The 17,494-nt window shown below is 43.3% G+C and overlaps 1 protein-coding gene across 5 annotated transcripts in view; it reads right to left on the bottom strand.

Moving 5' to 3' along the window:
* Window positions 1-17,494, bottom strand: part of KIF13B (kinesin family member 13B) — a 140,648-nt gene that overhangs the window by 75,184 nt on the left and 47,970 nt on the right. For 2 of the 5 annotated variants that reach the window (XM_054196577.1, XM_054196579.1), the window contains exons 3-8: window positions 8,480-8,495; window positions 6,239-6,299; window positions 4,374-4,466; window positions 3,573-3,753; window positions 3,080-3,167; window positions 1,578-1,712 (exon numbers count right to left, since the gene is read on the bottom strand). In XM_054196577.1, the coding sequence (XP_054052552.1) occupies window positions 1,578-1,712; window positions 3,080-3,167; window positions 3,573-3,753; window positions 4,374-4,466; window positions 6,239-6,299; window positions 8,480-8,495 (574 nt within the window). Of the gene's footprint in view, window positions 1-1,577; window positions 1,713-3,079; window positions 3,168-3,572; window positions 3,754-4,373; window positions 4,467-6,238; window positions 6,300-8,479; window positions 8,496-17,494 lie in introns of those variants that run through there. The other 3 variants (XM_054196578.1, XM_054196580.1, XM_054196581.1) reach the window with 2 other exon arrangements.

The raw sequence follows: 17,494 nt of genomic DNA, 5'->3' as shown, positions 1-17,494 counted from the left end.
ATATAAGGAAATGTAAAGAAAAATACTTTTACATTTAAATGTCTCTTAGATATTTAAAATATATACATAAAAATATTCATGTTGTCCAAAGCAAAATTTTTGAAATGAGTGTTTCTGTTTATAAAGTTGATCATTTATGCATATTTGCATGAAATAACCCCTTGAAGGAGATTACCGGATGTATACTCAGGTCTTCTATTTTTCATCTACACATTATATCTTTAGTTTCTGCTCCAAGTCTGTACTACACACCGTTGCTTACCAAGTGTTTCTTTAGTTTAGATTCGAGGATGAGGAGATCCTTCCTGCACCCTCCAGCAGGTCTGCTGCAACTTGGGGCCTGTGTTCTTGCTTTCCATTTCAAAAACCACATTTCACTTACGAACCTTTTAAAATTGATTTCCCGACATTGGGGCAGAAGCACATGAGCATTACGAGGACTTAGTTAGACAAAGCTACAGCTGACCTGATCCAGCGCTAGCAGGGCACCAGGGCAGGAGACCGCAGCAAATGACCTCCTGAGGTCCCTTCCACACACAGAATCCCAGAATTGTAGGGGTTGGAAGGGCCCTCTGGAGATCATCCCGTCCAACCCCTGGCCAGAGCAGGGTCGCCCAGAGCAGGTGGCACAGGAACGCGTCCAGGCGGGGTTGGAATGTCTCCAGAGACGGAGACTCCCCCACCTCTCTGGGCAGCCTGTGCCAGGGCTCTGCCACCCTCACGGCAAAGAAGCTTTTCCCCATGTTCAGATGGAATTTCCTGTGTTCCAGTTTGTGCCCGTTGTCCCTTGTCCTGTCACTGGGCACCACTGAAAAGGGTCTGGCCCCATCCTCCTGACACATGCCCTTTAGATATTGATAAAAGCATTGATGAAATCCCCTCTCAGTCTTCTCTTCTCCAGGCTGAACAGCCCCAGGGCTCTCAGCCTTTCCTCAGCAGAGAGACGCTGCAGTCCCCTCAGCATCCTTGTAGTCTCTGCTGTCCCCTCTCCAGCAGTTCCCTGTCCTTCTGGAACCGGGGAGCCCAGAACTGGACGCAGGACTCCAGGTGTGGCCTCCCCAGGGCAGAGCAGAGGGGGAGGATGACCTCCCTCCACCTGCTGGCCACACTCTTCTTCATGCCCTCCAGGATGCCATTGGCCTTCTTGGCCACAAGGGCACATTGCTGGCTCATGGTCAACCTGTTGTCCACCAGGACTCCCAAGTTCCCCTCTGCAGAGCAGGTCAACCCCTAACCTGTACCGGTGCAGGGGGGTTATTCCTCCCGAGGTGCAGCACCCTAACACTTGCCCTTGTGGCACTTCATTAGGTTCCTCTTTGGCCAACCCTCCAGCCTGGCCAGGTCTTGCTGAATGGCAGCACAGCCTTCTGGTGTGTCAGCCACTCCTCCCAGTTTTGTGTCATCAGCGAACTTGCTGAGGGTGCACTCTGTCCCCTCATCCAGGTCGTTGACGAATATGTTGAACAAGACTGGGCCCAGTACTTCCAACCAACATTTGTAAGAGTCTGTGAAATATATTAAAGCAAGAGACCCACACCCAAGCTTAACATTTGGACCTTGTCACTTGTTTTACTTACCCCTGATTGTACATCATAGAGCGTGTGGGTGAGGATAATCTTGAAGACTGCATGGGACCGACTGCTCTCCTCGTTCATGTTGGTTGCAGCCACTGTTCGAGATTTGTTGCCCTCGGACATCAAGGACTCGATGTCCTAGATACAATTTTCACAGCCATAAGCATATCTGCATTAACATTCTTTCCAATTATCTACCAAAATGATCTCATTTTGATAAAATACAGCAAGTATCTTCCCACTAAGTTTCCCGCTGTTTATTCATAAAGCGTGAGAAAAGAAGTATTGCGATCTCCCCTTCAACGACTAGAAATTACACAATGTTGTGACATGCACATTCATCCACTACCTCTACCTAAATATTAAATTATCAACAAAAATAATGCACTTGGCTGCACATAGCAATACTCAAACAGCAAAGAAAAAAGTGAGCAAACAGCAATTCATGTTTGAACACAAATGTTTTTCTTGAAAACTAACATATGGTCTTGAAATTTGTAATATTGACATAATGCTCAAAGTTCTATAGAACAGAACCACACCGGACAGGTCGTTATGTTCTCCCTACATGTAAGGATTTATAAAGTCCTCTGATATGTTAAGTTGTGATATTGGAGGAATACACAGCTCCCCTGCTTCAGGGTTTCACGGCAATCCTGTCAAATAGTTAAAAGTTTGGAGTCTTGGGCTTAACTTTCATTTATGCATGTCTAGCTGGATCATGCTAAAAAAACCAAAAAACAATGAAACAAAAGACCACCACAGACCACTTGGACTCTGTATGCTGTATTACACAAAGCTGCTGTGCAACACGTAAAGGAAAAGCATGCAATGTGTCTTGTCTTAACAGAAACCACCAAAGAGAGGGAGACGAATACCTGCCGAAACTGCAATAGGAAGGATTGCACCATTTTCATGTTTTGCTTAAGACGACAGAATTCCATCCCGTATTTACTCATTTCTCCTACAGTACATTAATGCTTCTTAAAAATTAGGGCACATTGCGAATGCAAATATAAACATGTACTATGCAGCAAGCACATTTCATGCAACGTTCTCAAGTATTTGCCTTGTAAACAACCATTAGTTCCTAGTTCCAGTGTGCCTGTGTGCTACTGGGAAGTGAAATCACCAGGCAATACCACGACAGCCTAAAAGTGACCAGCTGTGGTACCGAAAGCCCGTCTCTGCTAAATCCTGGTTCTGTAACTAATCATGGAACACTTCCTCATGCATACAGCATACACTTATCTTAAGTTTGGGAGGAAAGCTGTTTCATTGCGTCGTTGAATTACTGAATAGTACAGGATGAAGACGCATTTCTGCTCTTAACCCTGTTCTCCCCGGTGATGACAATACAACAGTCCTACAGCTCTCTTGTTCTAGAATCCACATTACTGCCGTGGCAATTAGGAGCAGCTTAATAATTCTGTCCTGCTTAAGGGAGGGACAGTACCCTGGTGTTTAGGATGTCAACACAAGCCTTTCATAAAATTGATCCTTACCTTGTAGCTAGCAACAGCTAGTTTGGATAGGCCATCTACGTAAGGACCATAAACACTGTGTTCTCTAACTTTTAATGACTGACGGCTTCTGGTTGGAAAAAAAAAGTTATTTATAAGCACATGACTGACTTAAGACAACATTTATAGAAAGTCATTTCTCACTGACAGATCTCAAACATGATGGTCTTACAAATACCGTAATAAAGCACAGAACAAGGACTATAATGCAAACAGAAAAAGCCTATGTCTACACGTAAAATGCTGACAATGGCATTTTTTTCACTTCATAAAAGCTAGAATTAGGGTGAGTTTACTCTAAGGTTTTAGTCTTACTACGTTATTTTAGTTTAAAATAAAAGGACACTGAGATCAGGAAGAAGCGAAAGCCATCCTACGCAAACGCCTTAGATAGGATCCATTAAGGCAAACTGGTTATGGAAAGGAAGAGCGTATGGCAACATATTACAGTGCTGTTGACACACAAATTACTTACCCTTTTGGGTCAAGAAGATCTCTGACTTTCTCATTGTATATCTCCATGTAGGATACTTCCACTTTGAAACTCTGCTCTTCGTTTTCCTCTTTCTGTGCTCTTTCAAAGAGTCCACTGCAAAGTCTAGGGATTAATCCCGGCTGGTCAGCAGTACCCATCATCGTGTATGATTTTCCAGATCCTGTGTGATCGAATCTACGATTAGTGTGCATGCAAAGTATCTTGCTTTGCGGAACATCGAAAGGAAAGAGAAGAGGCAAGAAAAATAATACGCATTTCTGTGAAAGAGATTTGTGCAGTTTTCTATTTTGAAGTAACCAAAACACGATTTAGCTAAAGACTGTTTAATTAAAAGGAAAAGCCAAACAAGAAATTCAGGGAGATACAGTCATACTGTAGAAGACAACCCACTAACACCCACGTATGTGCCACAATGAGAAGAATTAGTTGCACAGGCATAATCATTTTTGCATATTACATTCAAAATGATGATTTATGATTATTCTAACTGCAGAGGCAGGAAATATGAGTGATGCGCTGAGCTCAAGGAGGATCACGATCATTCCAAAGATTATAATCTGAGGTGTGAGAAATAAGGGTAGCCAGCAGCACCAGACAAAAGCCCATTTCTCGTCCTGTCCACCTCCTATCTAATGTTACAAGAGAAAAACATTTCTTATCTACATTACAAGGCATGTCTCCTAAAACCAATGTCACAACAGCCGTGAAAAGAGTCTCCAGTGAGAACGTAACACCTCTTGCGTCAACAATATTTTTTGCTTACGTGCGGAAGGGACTTACCAGTTTGCCCATAGGCAAAGATGCAAGCATTATAGCCTTCAAAGGCATTCTGAAGAATATTCTCTCCAAGGCACTTGAAAACAACATCTTGACCTAAGAAATAAAACACCCATGCTATCATTCTAACAAAGCAAGAGATATTTTTTCCTTGATTTAAATTCTTCTGTAATTACAGCGTTTTCCTGCTGTTGTTGCCTAAATAGCATCCAGGATTTACTCCCTCTACAAGAGCACAACCATTACCCAGTAGAGGTGCTCCAGGCTTATGCTACTGTAAAAATCAGAAGCTGTGATTATCATGCATATACCTGTACGTGCTTAAAACAACATCCTATTTCATAGTTCATACTCACAAGTTTTACCAGCAGAAAATCCACTACCAACTGCGGAATTTAATCCACTGGTGAATGACCCCACCTCAAACTATACTCAACCCATACATTTTAACAACTGTCAGTTGATTTTAATCTACAGTAATTAGTAGAGCACTAGATAATTTTACTGTATAGGTACAAAGTATTAAATAACACCGTGAAGAGATTTTTGCAGAGGAGGAATCACAACTATGTGGGGGAGATTATAGTGTAAGACATGCATTAGCAAAATACAGAGTATATCACTTCTTTTTTTAATTGAACTAGATCTGTAGGAACAGCTTTTCAGTTCCTTTTCCAAGCAGAGGAAGAAATGCTTAATATATTTGGGTATTATCTATTTCAACAAAACCTCTATTTTCAGATTTCTTTTACAAGCAGAAGACCTAAAGTCTGACCGAGGCATGGCGGAACTTTACAGACTGAAAAGTCCGCTCAAATATATTAATGTTCCTGAAAGCTTTTCCTTTCTCTCACCGAGTGAAAACTGCACCTTTACATCCAAGACCACTCGAAGTTTTACGCATGCAAAATTCCCCGTCAAAATTCCTAATAGCCCAACTGCGCACAGCAGAATGGTTTTGAACCAAATACTTCCAATGTATAACAGACCGTAATTTAAGTGACGGAGAGCCACATCTAAATGTCTAAGAGCCTCCATTAGATTGTGAAACAAAAAAATCTGCCTTTCTCTGTAATTTGTATGGCTGAAAGTGTAATGGTTTTCTCAATTCCTCACTAAACTACTATGCGATAGTTACTTGTTAGAGAAATTAAAACCTAGAATCATACGCACCTTTTAATTTTCTTGAGATTTTTGAAAAAATAAATATTAACAAGCTTAACTAATTCCCAATTTTAAAAGCTATCAAGTACAAAAAGGAATAGAGATCACAAGAGTATTAAGTCCAAATATATTTCATATATTATCCAACCATGAAGATTCTACGATTCTATAACTATTTGCCAAAATATGTCATAATAATACACTGAAAACTTCTAATTAAATAGATTGCACATTCTCACCAGCCCATATGTATTCACGTACCCCTATATTACATTAGGCTTTCTTTAATTCTCCATGATTCAGTTCTAATATGATGCCGAACTCCCATCAGCACTGCGAAACATGAAATTACATTTAGCAATGTTCCTCAAATCCTGAAAAGAAAAGGATCTGATGCTTTCAAAATGATGGAGTCGGAGCAGTATTTTAAATAAAGGTGTAATTTTTGTAATCACCCCGTTATTGTGACGGATTTCTCAATTTCCTACACTGCAAACCGGTAGCAATGCCTATTGCTATTGTCGTTGTCTGTAGAGAAGAGAAACAGGAATGATTGAAGACTTTCCTTTTTCTTTTGACAACGAGCAGTCATACAGGGGGAGGCACTTTGTGCCATATGGTCTGTGCCCTTTAGCAAATACTGTATTTTAATTAGATCACTCACACCTGGGAGACAACAAGCACAAAGCTACAGTAAATATTACCTGCATATTTTTCTTTGACAGACTCATCCATAGACCAAAAGCAGTGATCGTAAGCAAACACCTGTAGGAAAATATCCAGGAGGACACCTTATAAAAACCATCGCAAAATCACACACAATATCCAAATTTTGACAGGGCTGCATTATGTTGGCTAACGTCATGCTCCCTGGGGCCATTCTGAACATATAATATGCATTTCCACAGAATTACTTGTTTTCTCTGAGTTTGAAGCCTAAACAAACCCCGCGTCTTCCTATACGCAAGCCTGTTCCTTGCTTTTATTTGTTCCTTGCTTTTATTTCTTCCTTTCTACTGTGTGAATCCTACTCCACGCTCTCCAAAAGCTCTCCGTGCGGCAACCCTGTGGATGTCAAGGAGCTTTCTTCATCTTCCTTTAAATCCATCCTTGCAATTCATTTTTCACAAGACTTTCTATTTTGCAAACTGACAGATGTCACCTGGCTGTTTCTGCCTGCCATCTCCTGGGATCTCTTCTCTGCATAAATTCAAAAAAGCGTGCTTTAGGGTAGGAACCTCTTCCCATACAAGAGGAGTATGTATTTGTACACTGCTGAGAAACAGCAGCAGTTGTCACCAAAGTCTAAGACTTGTAAGGAACTACACAGAGCAAATGAGTTTCATCACGGCAGGGGGGCTGGAACTAGATGATCCTTAAGGTCTCTTCCAACCGAACCCTTCTATGATTCTACGATCACGAGAAGAGTAGCACTATCATCTTCTGAAATAGAAAAATTTCAATTTGGTGGTAAATCCATCTAAAGGTCCACAGGCACCTTTCGTCATGAAAGCTGATCTCCAATGAGACAGTGTGTATTTTGGGACCTCAGGCTGCAAAACCAGGCATTTGCAAAAACAATTCCTCTGGATACGTATTTGTAATAAAAAAAAAAAAAAAAAAAAAAAAATCAGCGTAATATCTGACCTACATTTGCCCAGGCAAAATTTACTCTGTAGGACATAAAAAAAGGGAAGTGCAATGTGTCGTTCTTTGGCTGTTTATCTCCGCGCTAAGCTTAACGAAGCTGCTCCTTCCCCTTTAGATGTTCTGTACTGCTATATAGCCGACGTTTGCATCGCTTCAGATCACGTCGGCAGAGCAAGCGCACCTTGTCAGCACTTTGTCACCTTCTGAAGCCTCATTCCATTATTTCTGAAAATTCCATTTTATCTGTTAGCACATTTTCACGTTCCATTTTAATAAAGTCTGTCGTCTATATGCTGAAGGCACTAACCATGAACGAGCATCGGCGCAGGTAATCAAACTCAACATTTCTTAATTAGTGAAAATTGTAGGAACAAAATACGTTGCATCATATCTACACTAATAATGAGGAAGCCCTAAAAAGAAACACTGAGTCTGTAGCGAATTACCTCAGTTCGAGCATTTCCTAATAGATGGTATCATGGAATCTGAAAAATCACTTAAGGACTCGTGGAGCAATAAAGCAAATCTTCCTCGAGTATTTATATTAACTAAAATAATTAGAAAAATTATGCAAGGATCGAAAATCCATACTACCAACACATCCAAACTTACTTCCTATGTTTATAAAAATGCTTAGAACAGCAAAATCCTTGAAATTTAAATAACTTATCTTCAAAAATACACTGCTTTTTTTCCCCCTATACTACGTTAATGTCCCAGCATTAAAAGATAAAAGTTGTTATTTTGCATCCTCTAATTGAGGAAACAACAGCCTGTTTATGTAAAATTAAGGTTTATGTAAAATTTTGGTTCTTTGAACGCATTATACGATTAAGCATATTATTATAACATCCCACGCCTTCGGAGCATTTAATAAAACATCCTTCGCTATATGACCACATCAGTAAAGCTGAAGCCCGATACACTCGGATAGAGATAGGTACCTGCGTACCACATGCGGAGTCACGGGACCATAAGCCGTTAACAACAAAATGAGTTTGCTTTAACACAAATACCAGAAAATGCTTTTAAAAGCCCACAAATAACAAGTAGTCTTCCATTCACAGCCCGTAATGCTGAGCATGTATGTTCTCATTTGTTCCTGTGACTCATTTGCTGGCACAGGCTGTACAGCGCTCTTCAGCAGCAAGGAGATGCTTCGAGTTTCTTACTCAACAGCTGATCAACTAGAGAGCTGTTTTTCAGAATGCTTTTAATATTTGAATAACCCAAGACTGAATAAGCGACACGACAATTTCTCACACACTGATTTAACACGCAACAGAAGCCCTTACCTTCGGTTGGGTCCTACTGTTCCCCGCAGCATCAGGTGCAGAAAGGATGTGGTATAGGGTTGGGGCGAGAAAGAGAAAGACAAAAGAAAAACAAAGATCATTAGCTGCAGTGATTTTAGCTTAATTACTCTATCATTAAGACCTCATCATTGGAAAAGTGTATTTAAAAAGTTAATTTCTCTCCTCGGCTCTCCCGTTGCTTACAGACCCCAAGCCATTTTATAACATCTCTTTTCAAGAGTAAGATTTGAGAAGCTGCTCTGAATAAGTTGATTTTAAATTCAAAGCCCTGATTTTCCTCGTGCTGCCACCATCTCTCCCTCACTCTCTCCCAGCGGTTTTTTTCTTGTGACACCTCTCTCTAGTTTTGGGGTGTCACTGTCTCTTAAAAACAAAGTGCCCAAGCAACGTAAAAATTTCCAAAACCACTTGAACAGGAATTTCAGGAGAGTTATTCAAGAGGAAACTTCAGAGTCCAGCCCTTGGACTTGCCCAGCTCAGTTCTCACATGGGTGCTGGGGCAGTGGAGCAAACATTTGTTTCCCTAAAATAATGAGCAGAGAAGAACAATTCCTTTAACACATTATGTGCACGTTTAAAAAGTTTGTTTGTTTTTTTGGTGTTTTGTTTGTTTTAAAAACACAAGTACAAAATTACTGGAGTGACCTTTAAAATAACAGAAGAGCTCGAGTGAGTGCCCCGGCAGCAGGTTACGCAGCCTCCCCGCATACAGAAGACTGGAGAAATGCAGCAAACACCCAACAAGGAAGAACCAACACTCTCCTTCTCCTGGACCTTCCAAATGAGATTAGGAAGCTCCTGACATTAGTAACAAGTAAAGTCTTGTGACAAGCGTTGCTGATTTCTTTTGAGCAAAGCAGAAGAAAGACACGGGAGCCACGTAAGATTACTCTCACAGTTCTTGCTGCTCGTATGAGTTGAGAAGTGAGTTTGAAAATAGTAATTTCTCCGCATTGTCTCTCAAAAATCATTGTTTGTTAAGCAAGTCCATCATCTCTTTATAGTCAGGCTTGGATCTAATACGCATATCTGTTTGACATAACCAGAAGGACGGAGACTTTGGACAGCAGTCGGCGTGACCCACTCTACAGGATGATTATTTACGTCAAGGTTACCCCATGACAGGGTCATGCACATAAGCAGTAACAACAGGACCGCTTTTCCCTCTGCCATCTGGCCAAGTTTGAATAAAAGCTCTCCCAAGGCCCTCGGCAGCATGCTTGGTGCACACTGTTGCTGTTGGGTCGTAGGGATGGAGACATACTGAGGGAACCTCCTTCACCAGGGCTTTGATCCAGACACAGAAGACACCAGAGAGCCCTGGATTACTCTGAGAGAGACAAGAGCATTTTGCTGGGGCTCTGTGCTCTGAAATGCCAGGGGAGTATTTTGCTGAAGACCTTCACTGGAAACTTCTAAGTGGCTTTTAGGGTGCTCCTGCTTACCAAGCAGGCTTGTTCCTACAGGAAGGAAAGAGCCTCAAGTTGCGCCAGGGGAGGTTTAGATTGGACGTTAGGAAAAACTGTTACACTGAAAGGGTTATCAAGCATTGGAACAGGCTGCCCAGGGCAGTGGTTGAGGCACCATCCCTGGAGGTATTTAGGAGATGGGTAGGCATAGTGCTCAAAGATATGGTTTAGGGATGGTTGGACTCGATGATCTGAAAGGTCCCTTCCAACCCAGGCAATTCTATGATTCTGTGATCGTTCTCATTGTGAAATAAGGAGCCTGGATTCTGAGTCCGAGTTTAAGCACACCAAGATGTGATGCCACTTGAATTCAGCAAGATTATGTCCATATTCCCCAGCCCAGTTACATTCCCCAGTTATAAGCGTTCCCAATATGAGCGTTATATACGTTCCCAATATGAGTGTTCCCCAGTTACGCTCATATTCCCCAGCCCAGTTCCAAGCCAGGATTATCTTGTGACAATGCAGTTGATCTCTCCAGCCCTCAACACAGGACATAATATCGAGTATTTGGATTAAAGCAACAATAAGGATATAATCTCAGAAGTCATATCACATACACAATTTTAAGAGGATGGATTATACGGGGCTATGTAAATCATCAAGCTTAGTTCAGACTTAAGGATCTTAAAAGTATCTCATTTTCTAAAGAGCTGCACAAACACACAAAACTATGACTCAATTGCAGCCTCGCTTAATCCAAGCATGTGCCAACAGAAGCCCTACATCCCAGAAACCCAGCGTTCAGCATTTAGGGTAGAGCACAGCTATCTAGGGCTGTAGCTTGTTCTGCGTACTTCGGACCAAGAGAATAAATGGGACAAATGTTTCCCTAAGGAAAGCATTAAGGGTGCACGCTGCAGCAGGCAGCATTGTGCTGTGCACACGCGAACCCATTAATGCTGCAGCTGCGCACTGCCATAGCTGGGGCCAGAAACCCATGAAAACATTTTCAGGCTGATTCAAAATCCCACGGGAAATGAATAGGTAACAGGAATAGAGCACCCACGGCAGCCTGCGTAGCTCCAAGCACACACTGGAAGCACCGGGTGCTCAGAGGAGGCTCCATGCCCAAATACGGTGCATTGCTACAGCCCATCCCAGAGGAGATGAAAAGGTAAATACCAAGAAATAGCATCACCTACGGAACAGGGCAGTGTTTCCTACAACAAAATATGGATGACAGCAACGTATACAAAGAACATTTCCTATGGTTAAGGCTGGCATTAGCAAAAAAACCGCAGAGGATCCTAATATGACTGGTGGATGAGAAGCTCCACAGGAGCCGGCACCATGCACCGGCAGCCCAGAAACCCCCCGCAGCCTGGGCTGCATCCCCAGCAGCGTGGGCAGCAGGGCGAGGGGGGGATTCTGCCCCTCTGCTGCGCTCGGGGGAGACCCCCCTGCAGTGCTGCCTCCAGCGCTGGGGCCTCGGCACAGGAGAGACACGGAGCTGTTGGAGCGGGGCCAGAGGAGGCCCCGGAGATGCTGGGAGGGCTGGAGCCCCTCTGCTGGGAGGACAGGCTGAGAGAGCTGGGGGGGTTCAGCCTGGAGAAGAGAAGGCTCCGCGGAGACCTTCCAGCCCCTGCCAGTCCCTCAAGGGGCTCCAGGAAAGCTGGGGAGGGACTCTGGAGCAGGGAGGGGAGCCATGGGACGAGGGGGAATGGGTTTAAACTGAAAGAAGGGAGATTGAGATGAGATATTGGGAAGAAATTCTTTGGTGTGAGGGGGGTGAGCCCCTGGCCCAGGTTGCCCAGAGAAGCTGTGGCTGCCCCATCCCTGGAGGGGTTCAAGGCCAGGTTGGCCGGGGCTTGGAGCAACCTGGGCTGGTGGGAGGTGTCCCTGCCCAGGGCAGGGGATTGGAACTGGGTGATCTTTAAGGTCCCTTCCAACCCAAACCATTCTGTGATTCTATGACAACTTTTAATAGTAATAAACAGTAAAGAATCATGAGTCATTCTAAAGCAGAGAAGATCATGTACACTTGGGCCACCTGCAAACTGCTCACCCCAAAACCCACATCCAAACCAGTGTCTTCAAGGTAGAGAGTGAAAAGGAGCTCTCGCGGGACTCTTAAAGCACGTCCAGCGGCTATCGGCAGCTTCCCCAGGGATGCTGCCGTTTGAGAGGCGCAGGCAGGACTTGCTGTCGCTCCTCGGCTGACAGCCGATACTTCACGTCTATCTCAAATGCAGCAGAACGGCCCAGCACAGGAAGGGAAAACTTATCTTTTAGCTACTGAAGGATGTCGCTAAGATGTTTTCAGCTACTTATTTGCACTTCAATCCAGACCGACAGGACTTTCCTTTGCCAAGTCCTCTCTTTTATCTTTTTTCAATTCCGTGTCAAACCGAAGTAGGGGCAATCTAATGTATCTAGGGTTTCTAAAACTAAAAAAAGGAGAAAAAGAATACTCCAAAACGACTACTTACATTTAATACTATTTTATTTGCTGCAGCCAAATGAATACATATGGCATTTCAAGAGTGAATGAAGACATGCAGCCCTGAGCGATCTTTTCTTTTTAAGCTAGCTCTTACACGGCATGATTTTCTTGACCAAGACACATTTGCTTTTATATAAAAATGCTAGTGGTTTCACAGAGCTTATGCACAATTTAAACACCGGATAAAACCAGAGCAATTCCCAGCTGAGTACATGTCCAACACCACTATTGCTTCTGTTCTTTAAAAAAAAAAACAAACAATAGAATCTCCAATAATTGAATGATATATTGAAGCACAATAAACTCCTTTGTTCAGCAAGTGTTGTTAGTGCTATTTTACCAAGATCTCAGATCAGTTTTTACTCTGGTTTTAAAGGTTCAAAAGCAGAGACAAGATATAGTGGCCTTAAGAATATTTGAGATTTTGCAAATCTCGTGGGGAAAACACCACAGCAAAGGAGTGGGGTTGAACCATCAACTGGGGAGAGGCGGGGATAGCTCGGGCCATATCAGTTCTGCTGGCTGAGCCCAGAGCTGCGAGACAGTGGCCAGCTGGCAAATCTGCACCTGCTCTACATCAGTCACGGCACATCCTGCGTCTTGCCCAAATCAGAGACGGGCAGATGGGGCAAAGGGGAGGAGAAAGGGGGGGAGGTGGCAAGTCAGAAAGCAGGGAAAAGCAGCAATGTGCCCTTGTGGCCAAGAAAGCCAATCGCATCCTGGGGGGCATCAAGAAGAGCATGGCCAGCAGGTAGAGGGAGGTCATCCTCCCCCTCTGCTCTGCCCTGGGGAGGCCACATCTAGAGCACTTGATCCAGTTCTAGGCTCCCTGGTTCAAGAAGGACAGGGAACTGCTGGAGAGGGGACAGCAAAGGGCTACCAAGATGATGAGGGGACTGGAACATCTCTCTGATGAGGAAAGGCTGAGGGACTTGGGTCTCTTCAGTCTGGAAAAAAGACGGCTGAAAAGGCATCTTATCGATGCTTCTAAATACTGAAAGGGGGGGTGTCAGGAGGATGGGGCCAGGCTCTTCTCAGTGGCGCCCAGGGACAGGACAAGGGGCAACGGGCACAAACTTGACCATGGGAAGTTCCATCTCAACATGAGGAGGAACTTCTTTGCTGTGAGGGTGGCAGAGCCCTGGCACAGGCTGCCCAGAGAGGTGGGGGAGTCTCCGTCTCTGGAGACATTCCAACCCTGCCTGGACGCGTTCCTGTGCCACCTGCTCTGGGTGACCCTGCTCTGGCCGGGGGTTGGACGGGATGATCTCCAGAGGGCCCTTCCCTTCCAACCCTGGCCAGTCTGGGATTCTGTGAAAAGAGGTACAGAGGCTGCAGGACATGATCTGACAAACCAGGCTTTTTTTTTTTTTTTCTGATTTTTTTTTTTTTTTAGAAAAATAACATTTCCTATGCCAAGAGCGACCATAACAACATCCAAACTGTAAATTTAGCTGAAACTGCTCAGTGGCACAAAGCAACACTGGATTTATGGAATTGAAACATAATATTTTACCATTTTCAGAAGCTTCTGGAATAGCAAAATATAATCAGAATTTTTGGGTTAAAAAAAAAAAAAAAAAAGAGGGTAAGGGAACAACTCCAACCATAACTATGAATTAGGAAAGTCTCAGCAAATCTCCAGAAATTTTTATTGCTTTCCACGTTCAATCTTCCATAACCATTGCAAAAACAAACGTATCAGATTCCGATGTAATTAGTGCTATTTCATGCCCTTCAGCAGGAACTGCTCAGCATAAACCCTCGGAAGTACCTAAAAACGCAACTAGAAAAAACAAACTGATGGGGAAAATCCTTGGGACCTAACAGCAGAAAAGTTTCAGTGTCTCCCAGCGACCACCCTCTAAGACCACATCTTTATGCTCCTGGCTGAACTATCTTGCCTTAAATCAATTTGTATTCACACACATTTTATTAAGTAAAGTTGGCATCATGTGTCACTGTAATTTACCCTTCGGAAGCAGGAACAACTCCACGTTGTAGCAAGTTTATTCATTTTAAAGTTTATAGAGAAATAGTCCAAACCACTGTGTTTCTGATAACTTCTTAATTCTAGTATTGGGTAAACTGTTCTTCATATCCCACATTCATAGAATGTGTTGGGTTGGAAGGGACGTTTAAAGGTCATCTAGTCCAACCCAGGGACATCTTCAACTAGATCGGGTTGCTCAGAGCCTCATCAAGCCTGGCCTTGAATGTCTCCAGGGATGGGGCCTCCACCACCTCTCTGGGCAACCTGTTCCAAATTCACAGACCCTGTTACAACACTCACAACCATGATGCCCACTCCACACTTCCAAAAATCTGGAAGAGAAATGCTGGGTTGTAACTAGGCCTTCTCTCTCGCTCAGTGCACGTGGGAACAGCAACACATCAGGACAGGCTGCCCCAGACCTGGTCTCGGCATCGAGTCAAAGGAAAGAAACTCCAGCCTGGCACCTAAAGGACAAATGTCCAATGTCCTCCAGAGGTCCCTTCCAACCTCAGCCATTCTGCGATTCTGTGAGTTTATTAATGATTTGTTGCAGGTAAAAGCAGCACAATAACTATGCTGGGTTCTGACACAAACGCACAACTGCTTCACATTTCAGCAATTCCCTGGAACCAAGTAAGTGACGCTACACTGAGCGGAATTAGTTGTCCCCACAGATCCTTTCCTTTCCCTGGCTAATTATGCCCCAAATAGTACCTGTATGAAAAACCCTGAACTATAATGCTCCATTTCTTTCGTGGTTTCTGCACAGTGTTTTCCCTTGCTCCTTCTCACTCACTCATGTGCCGTGAGCTTCCTCACTCAAACTCACAGCACCATCCCTGGGGAATAACCCCGACACAGCAGGGAAGGATGCTTGGGAACATCTCAGAAAAATCAAACATCCCCTTCACAGGACCCCAGCGCGGAGCTTTGCTAAGCAAACGTAGGCTTTGTTTGAAGAGCCGTGGGTTAAAAGGTAACGGCTTTCATGGACTGAAGGGTTTTTCAAGAAAACTCATCCTTCAAACAAGACTTTTGTGTTTGGCCCCTAGCTATATCTCGGAGGGTAAATACTGGGCATAGACGGAGCAGAATACCACCAGGACCTGTGCACCGCTCACGCCGTCTCAGCATTAGATACCTACCTGTGACGGGAGGCAGGATTTAACATAGCGCTAATTACAGTCTTATTTTGGAATAACAGGGCGTATGATTTGCAAGTTTACCTTCCCCCATGAAGAAGCAAATATATCCCGCCCTGTACCGCGGGAGTTTCCTAGTGTGGAGGTGAGTGGATAAGTGGTGGAGGAATTACTGAAGAGCTCTAGCACCAGCAAGTCTAAGGCAGACAACTTCGGGCACACCAGATAAGGACGCAGGCACAAAAGCATATCAGGAAGATCTTGCATTTTTTTGAAGTTTAGGAGCCCAGCTATCTTTCTGAAGCAGACTCTTTAATTGGTAGGGTTGGTTTTTTTGCTTCTATGTGAATAAAGGATTCAGACTAAGGTTTTTTGAAGAGCCAGCGGTCAGTTAGAAAAGACACTACAATGTTCAGAGTTTTACTGTTTAAATTTCAGCCGCAGAATTTCTGTCCTGGCAGAAAAGAAAGCCAGCCAGTCTAAATTTAGTTAGACAAGAAAATGAATTATTTTACTAGTATAGACATAATTAAAAGACAGCAGTATGACAACTGATAAGCAATAGCAGAATTAATTGAGAAGCTGTTTCCTTTCTTTCTGCATATCAGACAAATCCAACTTACAACACCGTTTGCTGCTGCTAGGTATACAATGAGAGGAAATGCCAACTAAATCAAATTGATCACTTCAGGCTTCTTTATCCTACGATACTTAGAAATCCATTTTCCCCAGAATATTTCAGAAAGTAAAGTGCTTATGGTTGTTGGGGTTAACCGTTTATAAATATTCTTCCCCCATTTTTACACGTAGAGGAAGTGGTATCAAAATGACGAGTCCCACTAAACTCCAATTTCTGGATGATATCCTCCAATGAATACTATTCTTGTGAAGTCTCGATTTTACCTCCACAGCAACACTGAGCTCTTCAGGTGAAAATCACACCGCCCTACTCGAGCAGAAGTTTTTTTGCTAACAGAAACAGTCTCTTTAAAGCAAAATCCCCCAATACGTCAAAAAAAATGTGAAAGAGCATACACAGTTCAAAGCTCAAACTTGTGTAGCTAAAAGGAACAAAAGTAATCACTGTTGCTTGGAAAATTCCTCCAGTGCTCCAAGGCATTCCAGGCATACTTGGCGGTTACTTAGTTTCTACTGACAAAACTAATTTTTGGTAGCTCACTCAAAAAAAAAAAAAAAAAAAAAAAAAAAAGCCCCAAAAAACAAGAACTCAGGCTGAACATCAGCTTTGTGGGTTTGGGGTGTTTTCTACTCAGAGCTAAATTTTCTGTATTGTTAGTACAATAATCTGCTTAGTCCCGACCACATTCAAGTGGTGCATGTATCCCGTAAAGCTTGTGTTATGACAAGGGGATTATGGCTTTATCCTGTTGTTTGTAGACACTTAGATGTCAGGGTACCATTGTGCTCTAGAGAATGTTTGGTGAACAGCCAGTACCAAAACTTTCAATTACTATTGTCATTTTCAATATTTTTTAATAAAGCCTGATGCAGCTACCACTTTAAAACCACGGGAGGGAGGAAAAAAAGTCCTCTTATGCTTTGGCAGCTTATTAACTCCACCGATAGATCTCCAGATGGGAACACGACGGTCCTAGCCCTGGGATATGGCAGAAAACCTGTTCCCCCTCTGGGACAAGCCCACAACTTGCTTTAGTCAAACGTGATCTCCAGCCAGCCCAGGAGCTGGGTGATGAGCTCCCGAGGAGGCAGTTAGCGCGGCACGGCTGTGTCCATATTCCTGTACAGATAAATGTATGATAATTTTGTTCTACAGCATCAACTAACACAGTAATCTCATCCAGCATAACCTTTGATTTAAGGCAAGGGCTAAAAAGCCAAGTCACTGTTATACAGGATTAATCCTAGAACACGATGCAAAGCACAGGGTTTACACTAAAAGCCGTCCTTAAAATGCCTGCA

The sequence above is a fragment of the Rissa tridactyla genome, chromosome 3, assembly GCF_028500815.1.
Source record: "Rissa tridactyla isolate bRisTri1 chromosome 3, bRisTri1.patW.cur.20221130, whole genome shotgun sequence".
Classification (NCBI taxonomy): Eukaryota; Metazoa; Chordata; class Aves; order Charadriiformes; family Laridae; genus Rissa; species Rissa tridactyla.
This window is presented reverse-complemented; position numbering and strand designations above follow the sequence as displayed.